The sequence below is a fragment of the Pocillopora damicornis genome, chromosome 6 (genome assembly GCF_964200805.1).
Source record: "Pocillopora damicornis chromosome 6, jaPocDami1.2, whole genome shotgun sequence".
NCBI classification, from domain to species: Eukaryota; Metazoa; Cnidaria; class Anthozoa; order Scleractinia; family Pocilloporidae; genus Pocillopora; species Pocillopora damicornis.
In genome coordinates this window covers 19,917,114-19,931,502 of record NC_142675.1, presented here as the reverse complement: position 1 = coordinate 19,931,502, position 14,389 = coordinate 19,917,114, and the positions used below count along the sequence as shown (strand labels likewise).

The following is a 14,389-nucleotide window of genomic DNA, read 5'->3' as shown; positions in this document are numbered from 1 at the left end:
GAAAATTATCAATATATTTACACGGAACATTTTTTTTGTCACGCTGAGTTTCATTTTAGGAGTCTATATGAATGAAAGATATTATAAGATTAGGGTTACGTATCTACACAAAACTAAAAAAAACGTGTCATTTGACTATAACAAATTTAAAGGGACTTATTAATTGTATGGTTCTGATAGTTTTCCGACTGTGATCAAATTGTGATCGCTTCGCGTGATTTGATCTCAAAGCCGTCAACTTCTGCTCAGTTTTTTTCTTTTCTTTTAAAATGTTGCATGATTCAACTTTTTCAATGACCTGCTTTATAAAATTCTCGGCTCCGCATTTCTTGATGATTATCAAGAGGTATTTTCTTTGCCCTGAGGGAGAAAAAAAACACCGACCTAAAATTTTCTCTGCCAAAAACAGTTTCCAGGCAATACAATCGCTGCATAGTGAATGTTTGGTCTCTAGTGAAGACTGTCAAAAATACTGATATTCTGTTCAGAAGAACCTATATAATCCTTCTCCTCGGCAGGCTTACTTTCAATTCTGCATCATATTATACAAATACGGTACTGCATTTGCTGAAGAAAACAAATGAGCATAGCCTGAGGGAAGGCGACAGATGTTTCTGCACACGAAATTTCGCTTCACTATTTTTCCCACGATATCAATACACTGCTACCGGCAGATCGTTAAAAATACGGAAATAAAGTTAAACAGGCTTGTCGTGAAATTCAATATGAACACGAACATTCCATTAGAGCTTTATTATTTAATTTTCACTTTAACAATGTCGTGCTGATACAAATCTCCCTTGCATGAAATTTCCTTGCAAATCTATTTAAGACGAGCATTGTGTTGGTAGCGCATGCTCTTTTCCCAGAAAGAATGTTGTTCTAATTGTTTTGAGAGCTCGCTGATTGGTTAACTAGTCATAAGTAATTATCTTTCCAAATTATCATGTATTGCATTTAAAAGGAAGAGCAGCAATTCGACTTGACACACTTCACCGAGTCTTCAAGGAGCTAACTTGCACTCAGATTAGCGAGCAGTCTTTTATCAAGTGATCTGGATTCTGAGCCGCATCGAGGTAGGTGATAACAGCTGAAAAAAGTCGGAAACTTGCATTCAGTAAATGTTATTCAACTGTTTGGGCTGTTATAAATGGTGCTCCAGTGATATACCGTTGTATATGAAAATCAAAATCAGATAAGCTTTCTTCTTAAACTACGAAGAAGGAGAGACAGGTTTTTATCGATCAAAGGTAAGTCAGCCTTTTAACAGTTGAAGGAGACGTGACAATCACAGGAAAGAGCAAGTATTGTTTGGGTGCCCGCAGTATTCACCCTCGTTTCAAAAATTCTGAAGTGATAGTGTTCACGTTGAGTTGTATATTTAGAAAACTTTTTGTATGTTTTTTCGTTTGCAGTCTTGAAGCATGGAAGGAAGATTCTTTGTTCTGTCCTTACTTTTTGGCGCAGTCTCCGTCATGGCAGATGGTATGTTAAGAATGTTAAGCTTTATAGCAGACTATCAATGGAGAAAGACCCGTTTTCCTGTATTTTTATTTTACTTGCGGAGTTAGTGCTGTGGGTATTGTATATGATCAGGACAAATTTCAAGTCAGCCTGTGTAATTCATATAACACCGCTGGAAAAGTACCTCTTAATAACTGAACTTTTTTTCTTTTTTCCTTTCAATACTGAATCAGGCAGCTGTCAGAATCCCAAAGAACGCTGGGAGTGCGGATGGCTGGGAATAGATCAGCAGACATGTGAGGCACGAGGATGCTGCTGGGATACCAGTGATCCGAACAAGCCGTGGTGCTATGTTAAACCTGGCACAAGTAAGAATTGACTTTTTAAACAGCTTGGCTTAAATAACGAGTGGTGATAGAAAAAGAAGTTTGTAGCTTAAGTTTTTCGTATAACTCTTAGAAGCATTTTCTAATGATAAAGGATACAAAAACTAAAAGTGTTACTGAAGTATCACTTGAGAGACTGTGCTTGACAGTCTGCGTATTCATTACGGGCAACTGAAGTTTTGTATTGCATTAATTTGACATCATTGTTAAATTATTATAGATCTCCCGGATGGACTTTGCCCCGTTGCTCCTTCTGAGCGACAGGAATGTGGTTACTACGGTATTGGGAAGGAGGAATGTCTGGGAAAGTCCTGTTGCTGGGATCCAATTGTGCCTAACACCAAGTGGTGCTTTACACAACCATGTGAGTTTATTGTTAGGAAAAATTCTCAATAGATTGTTGAAATTAATCCAGGATTGCATCAGTTTTAGTTTGCCACATTGTTTTATAGTTTGTCTAGCAGACTCTCGACACCCTCTATCGGAGTCTTAAAAAACACCTGATTGCAAAGACAAAAATTGGCTCGAATTCTATCGCTGATGTTCTTCCTTATATTTCGATCCGATTTCTTTTTATTCAATAGAAAATATTCACAACTTATTATTTACTTGTTTATATCCCAACGCTAGCTGGTTTGTTTGGAACTCTGATTTGGCCCATCAGAAAAAAAAATCAAAATGGATCCTTTCTTCCGAGTAATTTATTTATTTGGCGTGCATTTAGCTGAGTTCTCATTGGTTCCTTGCGATACAGTAGAACCCCGCCAACTCAAACCGGCTAAGGGAAACGAAAACTGGTTCGAAAGGAAGGGGTGAGGTGGGTGGGTCCCAGCTATTGGGATTGGTGTTGAATTATAATTACCCTGGTAATACTTAATATGGAATCATGTTTTTACCATTCTTACAAAATCAACAGTCATTTTCGTACATCAATTTTGTTTTATACGAGCTTTTAACACGATAACAGATTGCGGCATGTCATCAGTTCGGACGCTTCGACATCTATGGACTGGCGTTTTTACTTAAAGGTCGAATTATCGGGGTAAATGTAAACCAAGGGAAAGTAAGATTAGTTCGAGTTAACGGAGATCGATTTCCAGTTTCTTGATGGTAAGTGAGTGGAAAATGGGGTCAAATCTAAGGGAAACCGGTTATTATTCGAGTTAGCGCCGGGGGGAGGGGGGATCTTTTTTGATTCATTTTGTTTGATTCATTTTGACACACAACTGAAAGCGCTTTAGCAATGAAACAATAAAGGACTAATCCATGGACTGCGCTGATCAGTTGTCATAACATTATAAACAATTAACATCTCGACAGCCGAACCATCCATGGGTTGCTACCTGGGATACGGCGTGTCTGGAACCTGCAAATATGTTTGTGACCCGGGCGAAGATAAAATGTACGGCATGCCAGACTGTGAGGGACGCATCTGCTGTTACAATGGCTTCGGCAAATAGTAAGTGATCTTGATTATCACACATGAGCGTGGCTTTTAACCCTTTGAATCCTAGGAGTGACTAACATGTAATTTTCCTCACAATATCACCCCTGAGTGACGGTAAACTGTAAAGGAAATGATCGCCAACTAATGAGGCTCTTGATTGCTAAATAAATTCTCCATGTCAGCACTTTTGGGAATGTAAAGATAACAGTATGGAGAATATGCATACCGATGTTAGGTTGTACACGGTTACAAGGAGCAGAAGTTTCTTCCATCCATTCAGCCATCCGCTTAAATTTAACAAAATATCAAGCAACAATTTGCTATCTGCTAATTGCGTTTATCTAAATTGTTTCTTAGATCTTATTTCTTGGATGCGAGGACTTGCACGGCTGAGATGCCTATACTTTGACTGAAGATCTACATGAAAAGATCTGTTCCTTGAGATATAGCTTATAATTACTTTTAGTCTGCTAGTATTGCGTTATAAGATGTATTGGGGCAACATTTCGTAAAAGAAAGAAATAAAAAGGGCCAGTCCAACGGGGAAATTTAGTGCCGCAGTAATTTTTGTAAATCTGTTAACTTGCACAGTTAATATCGTATCATATTCGCCTTTTTAATCGTGGATATGCAAAGCTTAGAGACGAACTATGTGGGGATTTGATATGCAAATTTCGTGGCGTTCGTACGGGTATACATCGTATTAAAAATTCGAAAAGATGGCGGACCGACAGTTAAATATGGTGTGTCAATTAGGGTTTGTGAAAATGAGAGCTCATTCTTTTTCTTGGAACGAAGGGATCATTAGATTTTTAATACAATCCGCTGTATATTCTAATGCCATTCTTCTCAGCATATCCACGAGTTCACCATAGGATCACTTTGATTACGAAACAAGACCCAAAGCTACCAACCGCAAAGATTTTCAATGGTTAGGCGCCACGGGGTAATTGTTTAAGAGATTTCTTGCTGGCAAAATTCAAGTTTAGGCTAGTTATTAACCTCTCTGAAAATGATCCTGAGAAATTTGAGAAAATTTCTTTTGTTTACAAACAAAAACCGCCAAACATTTTGACTCACATTACCGCTATTACATAAAGCACATACCATGACAAGAGGCACCCTAAATATTCTGTTGGTTCTCGTACATGCTCTGAGGGGTGGGTATGGGGTATGGTCATGTCGCACAGTTTGAATTCCATACCTCCTCCCCCTGAGTTACCACAAAATAATATCTAGTTTTAAAAATTTCATTAACTTATGACGCGTTCTTACGCTAAAAGTAACTAACAATAGCCACCGAGGCAAAACACAACATGTAACTGTTTGATCGTCGGCGTATTTTCCATCTTGACAAATAATCATAACTTGAAATTACTAATGACATTTGGCCTTTTTTTTTTTTTTTTCAAACCCTGCACTCTGGATGTAAATTGAACACTTTGTTTATAGATTAGGAATGTAGAAAATCTCTTTCGTTTTTAAATTTTATGTAGCAATTTTTCGCTTCTTCTCCACCCTTTGTATTCTTTTTGTATTCACGCTCTGTGCGCGTGATTTCACAAATTAGCCAATCACGTCAAAGAACTCTGACCTTGACGTTGGAAAACTGACGTGGACATTTTTCGCGTACTTTAGTTTTTTTCACGGAGTTTTAGTTTGTTGTTTTTGAGCTTTCGTTCGTGTAAATTTGTTACTCCTTTGTTTAGAATTTAAAGAAATTTCAGAGTTTTCATTTGAGCCAAATGTTGTGGTTCATTTAACAAGTTTAATACATATTTTCCACGGAATTTGGTACAAAAATTGCCAAATTCGCGAGCCCCGCCATTGATCATGAACAATACAGATCCGGTTCGGTATTTTGCGGGAGTACCCCAGTATGGGACTTGATTGAGCAATGCAATCTTTCTCTTGGAGAAATATATAATTATGGAAGGAAGAACAGTTCAAGAGGGAAAGAACTTGAGCGTGTAACAGTGGTATATAAGGAGACTGTCAAATCTCAACCATCGTGAAACAGACTTAATAAAGTTAGGGAACTGGGTTTTCTCGAGTAAGCAAACCATTACAAAATCATCGAACCTCGACTCTGCAGGAAAAAAATTGACTCAGTAATCACCAGCTTTGAGATCAGTGATGGTCGGACAACGAAGTACTAGCTTTGATATACAGGTTTACAGTCATCTCGCCACCAGGAAGACTTGCCACCAAGGTAATTTCGTCATCACCAAGTCGCCAACAGTAGACTCGCCACCAAGGTCGCTAGTTAATTTAGTTATAAATTCAAAGCTTTAGGCGACTCTTCAGTTTGATCTTGAGTCTCGCAAGCATTGCCATAAGAATGCCATGGGCAATACCAAAGAGACGTGCTGAAGGCTCACTAGTTTTTTCAAGATGGCGGAAGATGAGTCAAATGCGTGTAACGATCTGAAAGCCACCAATTTGATCTCAGTCAAAGAAGATATCAAACAGCCTTGTCGAACGACGGAATCTAGTCCGTAAATATTTATAACGTTCATCAAAGGAAAAGTAAACCAAAGTGACAGTAACGTTTTAACCGAACGAACGAACGACAGTATCGACAAGGAATGTTATCGATCGCATGCATTTTTTTTGTCGACAAAACGAGTGTTTTGAAGGCTCACAAGGAGAACCTGTTAACTTTTTACCCCATAAAAATAACAAATTCTATTTCCTTTTTTTCTTACAAAGTCTGGTCAACTGGTGAGATTAAGCTCACTGACACATATGTTGCCATCTTTCACAAGAACCACGATGCCATAGTCATAATCACCAGGTGGATAGGTTTCTGCTTCTATACCTTGTGGAACTGGAAGTTCTCGTTTAAAACCGTCCCGAATATTATCCTTCTCAAATTGAAGACTCTCTCCATTTATAAACCTCCCTATCTTCTGGAAAAGTAATTCGTGACAAAGTTCTTTTGATTTTTTGCAACCTTTAAGACACTCATTGATCTCATCAGAAAGAATAAACCGAGATAACACCACCTTCCTAATTCCATTTTAGTGTCTTCCTGTTTTTCCGAGAATGTCACGCACTGAGGCCATTTATCGAACGCTTCTTGCTTACTTGCTACCACATAGTGAAAAACTGCTTTTATACCCCCCTAAAAATATAAATTTTATGATTTTAGAAAATATATATAATTTTAATGACAGTTCTGTAACTTATAGTGGCCTTTTTAAAAGAGGCTTGAAACCGGTAAGAACTAAAATTGGAAATAAATTAAAACCAGACAAACAAAGTTCGTGGGTGGGGAGGGTTGGAAGAGTGGGCTGCGAAGAACTGAGAGCCTGGTGCAGTGTAGACATTAAACAAGATATCAACCACGAGGCATGGAGCGGAAAGAGATTCTTCTGTTGCTTGTTTTCTCGTGCACCTTCCTCAAATGTTTTGTTCAAGCTGAAAAATGTGACCCAAAACCATCGATCAAACAGCATGAAGGCTACAAGCGATGCGTGTATCTTGATACACACGAAAAGAGAACTATCGGCTATGGTTTTAACATGCAAAAGGATGGCGCAAGAGAAGAATTTATCAAAGTAAACCCGAGAGAGCAATGCCTAGGTACAGCAGACAAGGTATTCAACGCGTTTTTAAATAGCCCTCTAACTAAATGGAATAAAGAATGTCCTTGCTGCTCCACAAACAGTGAAACATCTAAATATTCCTGCGTTCCTTGCCTCGACGATGAATACATCGAAAGGCTCCTGGACAGCAGCTTGAAAACGGCCATTGTTGACGCTGAAGTTGTGATCGGCAAAAGCACTTTCCACGCTCTTTGTTGTTCTGTGCAGAATGCCATAGTCGACATGGCGTATAATCTTGGCCGGACAAACTTTGAAAAGTTCAAAAAGTTTAAAGCTGCGATCGAGAAAAGAGACTGGGATAGAGCAGAATATGAGGCTAAGGATTCTAGATGGTGTGGGCAAGTCAAGATTCGGTGCACGAACATCTCCAAAATCATTAAAGCTGGATGCTGATTTAAACAAAACACTGGCCATGGTATACTAATAATCTCACAAATAACTCAGTTTGTTACTATAAATCCACTATTTGTATTCAATTTTACCATGTTTCCTACTTTAAGAGAGCATCGAGCGTTCATGTACAAGTATTAGTCCTGACACTCCTATATATATATTTAGCTGTTTGGTAGTTCTTCCGGCGCATGACCCGACGTAACGCCTTCAATTTTGTTGGAAGACGGGAACGAGTACGGCCAGAAGAGGAGGTGAAAAGCCTTACTGTTTTTATTACATATTCTGTTTGTTACTTTAGGCCCAGTGATTATGTTAAATGGCACTCGAGCGAAACTAAACTTAGCAGTGAACGTTGTCATTTGCATCAGAATCCGTACAGTTCTGATACACACTTGTATAGTCCAAAGTTTAACTTACGAATGTAGTATAGTGGCTCACCGGCAATTTTAACGAAGATAAAAGTGAAACGTTTGCTTAAATTTCTCTTCCCATATTTAAATTAACGCGTCTGACTTGTTTTTTTTTACTAAATATCAGTGGGGTTCATTGTCTATGTATAGACGCACTGTACATAAAGGATGGTAAAGATGAAATCTGTGTTGAGCAGATTTTTTGAGAACACCGTAAGGTATAATCATCTGCTTCTTCAACGCTATTTTCATTGTAATTTTCTACTTTTTTATCAAGCTACATCACTTAGAGACACCATGGATCTCTACCCCTAATTCGTTCGTAGTTGATTGTTGTTGAGTTAGGGGAGGGGTAGATGCATAGTTGCTAGGATACTGACATTGATCTCCTGATTAGATCACAGTCTCAGCGTCCATCTGAAACGTGGTACACGTACGGAGCGATTCAGACCGAAAACATGAATACATCAGGAACAAACAGATCGGGCTTAGTCTCCGCCTTAGCTTTCTTTTCACGATCGCTTTACTTTTTTTATTTTTTTTATGACGTTCAGAAAACTCTCCTCTCGGATATGATGAGGGAATGTTCAATATTCATCTACTTCGTACTTCGAATTAGTCTCCTCTAAATATAGGTTATTAAAGAGGTTTCTATCTTTGAGCAAAATTCAACTCAATAAGACCAAAAGTATGGGATATCTACCAGTTCTTGGTTGTTATTCCCGAAAAGGAAATACCGCTTGAAAACAACTGGCATTACAAGTATTTTTTTCGTTCCCTTAGCTCTACAAAAATAAAACGATAGAAATTCCAGTTATGAGTGATTTTTTTCATTGCTATTACCAAGAGAGCAATAATGGGACTCTTTTTATTACCTGTACCAGCCCGAATGGATTTTAATAACTGTTGCATCATATTAGGGTAGTCAAAGAGGACAGCCAAATATCATCCAAAGAGAGCGTCAAATTCCCGGCCATGATTTTTATTATTTTTTTTACCTTGACCATACGATTAGTGAGGGAACTATCTAATATGCCGGAAACTTATGAAAATAAGAATTAAGAAAAATATCTGGTCAAAAGAATTAAAAATCTTTACAAATCGATATTTTCTATTAACTATAACGACGTTGAAACTTCGGTGATACAAGTCCATTGTTTCAAATCTTTGTTTTCAGACGATTTAGAAGAAGAATTTAACGCAATACTGAGCAATTATACCCCCTGACGCTTCCCTTTATATCCAATTATAAATTTATCAAGCATAAACAATACAACAGACATTCTCACCAAAGAGTCGTGCGTTCACGCTGGGCGCGGCGAGAGAAAATTCGTGTTTATGGCTTCACGAGAAAAACATCAACTGCGTATCTGCTATTATGTGCAACCGAGAACGAACGCCGCTTTTATGTCTAGCCATGTGGCTTATTAAGAAACGATTTGTCTCGTGATCGTAGATTGCACCGATATTCCATTTAAAGCATATTACGGAAGAGTTTATAAATTTCCCAACATGCTCGAGTGGTGATGCTAAGTCACGCTTCAGCTGACATCAAGGCTGACATGACATTTTAACAATTTGAATTTTTAGCGCGACTCCACCATGTGCAAATTTTGTCTTTTCGCTTTCCCAAGGCGATCAAATTGCTTTCAGTTTCATTTGTGAGTCATGGCTTTTCTGGAGTAATCATGAAGCCAACTGAAAGAATTTCGGCAGTATTTGTGCTGTTCGGAGTGTACACTTCTATAAGTTGTCGAGTGTGCGATCTCTCCATCGATAGTTTTGCGTCCGAATTTGTTCTGAAACGCTGTGCATTTTCTTTCCACGAAAAATCCGAAACTAAATACATTGGATTTGAATTCCGACTGACGGAAAGCAAGGAGACGAGACACGCTTTGGAAACGGTGAAAGCAAATTTTCGCGAGTTATCGTACAGTCCTTTGACGCGTTGGAACGGTAGCTGTGATTGTAATGAAGTACCATGTTTGAATGAGGAACAATTGAACGATTTGTTTATTTCAGGCGTCAAACAAGCGTTTGAAGAAGCGAAATGGAGAATTCCATTTATGTCAGGGTTGTGCTGTTCTGTTCAACGAGCTTTAGTGGAGATATTTTATCGTTTGGATGAGAAACAACTAGCACGTTTGAAGAAATGTACTTTGAATGAAATTGACACGCGTAAGTGTACGGCATACTTGACTAATGAACTTCGCCAGACGGAATGGTGTGATAGTTTTAAAACAAAATGTGAAAATGTCATCGGTCGTATTTTTAGAGGATGTGAGGTGACAGAGAGGAGGAAAAGGGATATTGGTATCAAACATACTTCAATGTGTGGTCCATCTGCTTGCTATCAAGGTAAAAGCATTTAAATATCGCTATTAATTTCATTGAATTTTGCATAAGCTTTGTTTACAACAGGTAGCGTTCTCCGTAAACAAATTAAATTCGCTTCCGACTGCGAGAGCTTTGCAATTTTGTGGTTTACATGGAATCTGCGATTGTTATTTTTGAAAATGGTCAAGCTGAAACACAATATTTGAAAAAATACGTAAAATATCGTATCTTTAGTTTCACTTAGCTTGCCAAATTATCATCTGTGCTCTAACAATATTCCGTCGAACGATGGCGAGAGCTTTCATTTATTCGATGTCCGTTAATTCAGAGACGTGCGAAAATCCCTGTGTAAATCTTTTTATTGCTTGCCTTTTAAAAGTTTTTAATCTTCACTTCGAGAGGATTAAAACGTTTTGCTTAGGGCAATAAAGGGATCTTTAAAATGCTGAATGCTTTTTGAAGATATGTGCCTCTTTCGAAACGGAAAAAGATTTTGTTTTTAATCGTCAAAATGGCACAGTATTTGCTTCAAATGTAGAAGAGGTACTCCAGATTTTGAGCGAGAAAAATTTTGGTGAAGAGTTTAATTACGTCGCTAAATGCCTGATGTGTCACTTGTCACAAAACTGGTTTGCCACATGACTTGTAAAATCTGAAGACAAAAGCCTAATTAAAAGCGAATTAATTATATAAATCGTTGCTAAATTGCGATTTTGATAGCATCAAACGACAGCCTCGGAGTGCCAAAATATGGCGGATAATGAGTAGTGCGAAATACATATTTTTTTCCGGCTGTATTAATGTGGAAGGCTGTCTGCCGTCTTTTGACTATTCACAACACAGTTTTTTATTTGTGTTGGTCGAGTTATGTGGAACGAAAAGAGGTTTACATCAACCATTTCATAAGTGCACTGAAGTACCTTTTTCATCCTGAGGATAGTAGTGAACAATCAGTATCAATGCTCATTTGCGAGAATTGGCCGTCTTTTCGATCTTGGCACGACAAAATACTTGTGCCTTGGTATTGCTTCTACATGTGTCGCAGTATTTTCAAAGTTATATCGTAGTGATTTTCTTGTAACACATTGTATGTATGTGTGTTTTATTCTTTTTTTTTTCGCAGGGAAGGCGTCAGTTTTGTCGACACCTCTGCTGAAAGTCGAAGGTACTTCTTATCTTGGACTTCACGATTTCGCTAATACACCGTCGCAAAGCGTAGGCAGTTTGAAGCTGGAGCCGCTTGTATATAAAGCCAGTCTTAACTCAGTGGCAGCGATCAATTCAGGTTCTTCAGATATTTCCCGAAGTGCGGAGGTTTATGAGTTCGCCTTCAGAGTTTCAACTGAAACCGTATTGCAGACGTTTCCCACCCCCTCCCCCCGCGGTTCATGGACATCATCCGCCATAGTGGGGTCTAATGCACAGTCCTTGTCACCTTTCACACCTGTCAACATGACATCGTTAGTGACAACTAAAGAGGTAGTATCAAAAGAGAGCACAATATTTACAAGGGCACATAACTCCACTGTCAGATTTTCTTCAAGGAATGCTGCCCAAGAATCTCAAAGCCCTACGACAGCCTCTTTCTGGAATGGCACATCGGCGAGAGAGCTTTCTACATCAAGGACGTACTTAGTGCCACTTTCGCCGAGGCGCACAACAAGAGAGGCAAATAAGCACACATCTGAGAAATCGAGCGCTGTATCGTCAGCATACCAAAGCACTAACTCTGAGGAAGTGCGTTCCGTTGGATCCACACATTTGACGTTCCCAGTACCTATTAGCACTGTGCAGAATGTCAGCTTTTCTCCTAAACTGAAAAGTTCTTTCCTACATTATTCATCGCTGCCTTTTCCAGTGCCGCCACCATTGCCTTCAATTTCATTATCATCTTCATCAGTCCTGCATTCAACCCCCTTCATGTTGTCACGATCTTCAGCGTCATCTGTGTTTATAGCATCACAGTTACTGCCAAGTTTGGAAACACATCTGTCGTTATTTTCGCATTTGCCTTCAAATTCATCGTCTTTGTCACATCTAAGAATGACTTCATCATCGCATTCGACGGCGTCGTCATCAACATTTTTATGCTGTTCCCCCTCCTCTTCTTTTGCTTCCTTCTTCTCCTCTCTCACCTCTCTCTCCTCCCTCTCTTCCTCCTCATCGTCCTCTACCTCTCTCTTCTTTCCTTCCCCTTCTATCTTTTCCTCGTACCCCTTTTCTTCGTCATCTGCTTTCTACTTCTCTTCCTCTCACCCCACCCCCTCCTCCTCCTCCTCCTACTCCTTCTCTTCTTCCTCTATTTCAACATTTCTCTATCCGTCATCATCATTATCAGTGTCGTTGTCATTATCATCATTATTGTCATCATCATCATCATCATCATCAATCACAACAACAACTCCTCTGATGAAATCATCAGTAATCCAATCAGTATCAGCACCAACTTCATCACCAATATTTTCATCGTCATTCTTGTCATCATCATCATTATTGTCATCATCATCATCATCAATCACAACAACAGCTCCTCTAATGAAGTCATCAGTAATCCAATCAGTAATCCAGTCAGTATCAGCACCAACTTCATCACCAACGTTTTCAGCGTCATTCTTGTCATCGTCATCATTATGGTCATCATCATCGTTGTCATCATCAACCACAACAACAACTCCTCTAATGAAGTCATCAGTAATCTACTCAGTATTAGCACCAACTTCATCACCAACATTTTCATCGTCATTCTTATCATCACAGCATCTAAGAACAAAACTATTACCACCGCCTGCACAATCGACAGGATCATCAACGACGACTTCAAAGAAAACTTTATTATCAACAAATTTAGTGGTTCTATGGTCATCGATATCCGATGTGAAACGTTCCTTAGATTTGACTTCGCCCTTATCTTCATATTCTAAACATACTTTTATAAAGAAAACCTTTATTAATGCTGAAACCTCAAAACGCGATTCTTCGCAAGGAGAAGGCGTTTACTTCTCCCACGCGAAAACAGGACTCACTCTCTCCAGCATTCCTCAAACGTTAATTGCGACGCCTTCAAAACCAAGCACAACTGTACCTGCCGTCACTGACACATTTCTGATGAAATTTCAGGGAAACTGTAGTTTTATTTCCAACAGGGAAGAATTCAAGTATACCTTTGTAACTGCTTTGACCGAATTTTTGCCGATTTCTAGATATGATGTTATAGTCTATGACGTCAAGTGCGGTTCGGTGGATGTTACTTTTGGGTTGCAAGGTCACAACAGTAATTTAACAGAAAAACTGTGGGCGATGATAGCAAACGAATCAATTGTGTTTACCTACAATGGGACGCAGTTTGTTGCATTTTACTTGAGACAAATCATAACGCCATCGTCCATAACTGTCACAGACCCCACCACGCCTCCTTCGGTTCCAACCGAGACCTCCACCAAACACGGAAGAAAAAGGATCGTGTTTATAATATTTGTGTTGATCGGTTCAGTATTTGGAGCATTGTTTATTTTCTGCTTGGTTGTATTTGTAGCCAAGTTCTGTACCTGTTGCCAGAAAACTCATAGAAAATTCCGTGTGCATCGAAACGTTCGCATGCAAGCTCCCTTTGAAACTGAGTTGAAACGTTTTGTGGCGCACAATAATATTCTCCAAGGAGTTAACTTTTACGGAGAATTAACTCAACTGGAGGAAATCAGAAAAGATGTTGAGCTTGAAATTGTCGAAGATGACATCGATGAGGAGCTTTCCGAACTAAGTCCCCTTGCAGACACAAATATTGGCTTGTTAAATAGTTATAATCACACGAATTCTTGCCAACCAAAAGAGCACAAGTTTGTCTTTGATGACGCTGGCTCTTGTTCTAGTGTGGTCTTTTACTAAAGCACTTTCATATGGATGCTATTTTGTACAGATTTAGAAACATTTGATTGGGTGTTTCCAAATTGCAGGCTCAGTCTACAGCCGCTGGTGTTCCGATACACCCACTGATCGCTGGTGCATAGAAACATCAACAGTCGGAGACTGAGTATATTTTTAAACATAATTACAAAACTTTGTTGCGAAGCTTTGATTACTGAGGAAAAAATAGAATCTAACCGTAAAATAATATAACTTTTTATCGCCTTAGATGATTTTGTGTAAGATTTCAGGGGCAAATTCAAAATGAACTGTTTTACTGTAATATACAATACAGTCATTTTATTTTACTTTGTTTGTTTTACTTGATCAACAGCGCACCCTTACATAATATTCCGTCCTTCATTTTCTCGGATAAGGAAGTCTCAGATTCGGCGGAAGAGTATTCAAAAAGCCTAAACCGAATCAAAACGGACGTTAGTT

The 14,389-nt window shown here is 38.8% G+C and overlaps 3 protein-coding genes across 4 annotated transcripts; all 3 read left to right on the top strand.

The window, feature by feature from the left end:
- Positions 1 to 988: 988 nt before the first annotated feature.
- On the top strand, positions 989 to 3,845 carry LOC113675305 (uncharacterized). Of its 2 annotated transcripts, XM_027191863.2 has the most exons (6): positions 989 to 1,076; positions 1,416 to 1,485; positions 1,698 to 1,832; positions 2,071 to 2,214; positions 3,171 to 3,309; positions 3,655 to 3,845. In XM_027191863.2, coding segments are annotated over exons 2-6 (480 nt in total). In that variant the 5' UTR covers positions 989 to 1,076; positions 1,416 to 1,424; the 3' UTR covers positions 3,656 to 3,845. The 2 variants fall into 2 exon arrangements, with proteins under 2 accessions (XP_027047664.2, XP_089064951.1); XM_089208825.1 differs by lacking the exon at positions 3,655 to 3,845 and having other exon boundaries at positions 3,171 to 3,310.
- A 2,808-nt stretch (positions 3,846 to 6,653) lies between these two features.
- On the top strand, positions 6,654 to 7,301 carry LOC149044343 (putative T4-type lysozyme 2). The gene has a single exon (XM_089210857.1). The coding sequence runs from the start codon at positions 6,654 to 6,656 to the stop codon at positions 7,299 to 7,301; it is 648 nt and encodes a 215-aa protein (XP_089066983.1).
- Positions 7,302 to 9,028: 1,727 nt separating this feature from the next.
- On the top strand, positions 9,029 to 14,256 carry LOC113675319 (uncharacterized). The gene is made up of 2 exons (XM_089208820.1): positions 9,029 to 10,069; positions 11,172 to 14,256. Exons 1-2 carry the CDS (start codon positions 9,400 to 9,402, stop codon positions 13,928 to 13,930), a joined length of 3,429 nt encoding a protein of 1,142 aa, XP_089064946.1. The 5' UTR covers positions 9,029 to 9,399; the 3' UTR covers positions 13,931 to 14,256.
- The last annotated feature ends 133 nt before the right edge of the window (positions 14,257 to 14,389 follow it).

Coding starts and splice junctions, on each gene's coding strand:
- LOC113675305 (XM_027191863.2), top strand. CDS start 1,425: ATGGAAGGAAGATTCTTTGTTCTGTCCTTACTTTTTGGCGCAGTCTCC. Junction 1,833..2,070: donor CTATGTTAAACCTGGCACAA/GTAAGAATTGAC, acceptor AAATTATTATAG/ATCTCCCGGATGGACTTTGC. Junction 2,215..3,170: donor GTGGTGCTTTACACAACCAT/GTGAGTTTATTG, acceptor ACATCTCGACAG/CCGAACCATCCATGGGTTGC.
- LOC149044343 (XM_089210857.1), top strand. CDS start 6,654: ATGGAGCGGAAAGAGATTCTTCTGTTGCTTGTTTTCTCGTGCACCTTC.
- LOC113675319 (XM_089208820.1), top strand. CDS start 9,400: ATGAAGCCAACTGAAAGAATTTCGGCAGTATTTGTGCTGTTCGGAGTG. Junction 10,070..11,171: donor TCCATCTGCTTGCTATCAAG/GTAAAAGCATTT, acceptor TTTTTTTCGCAG/GGAAGGCGTCAGTTTTGTCG.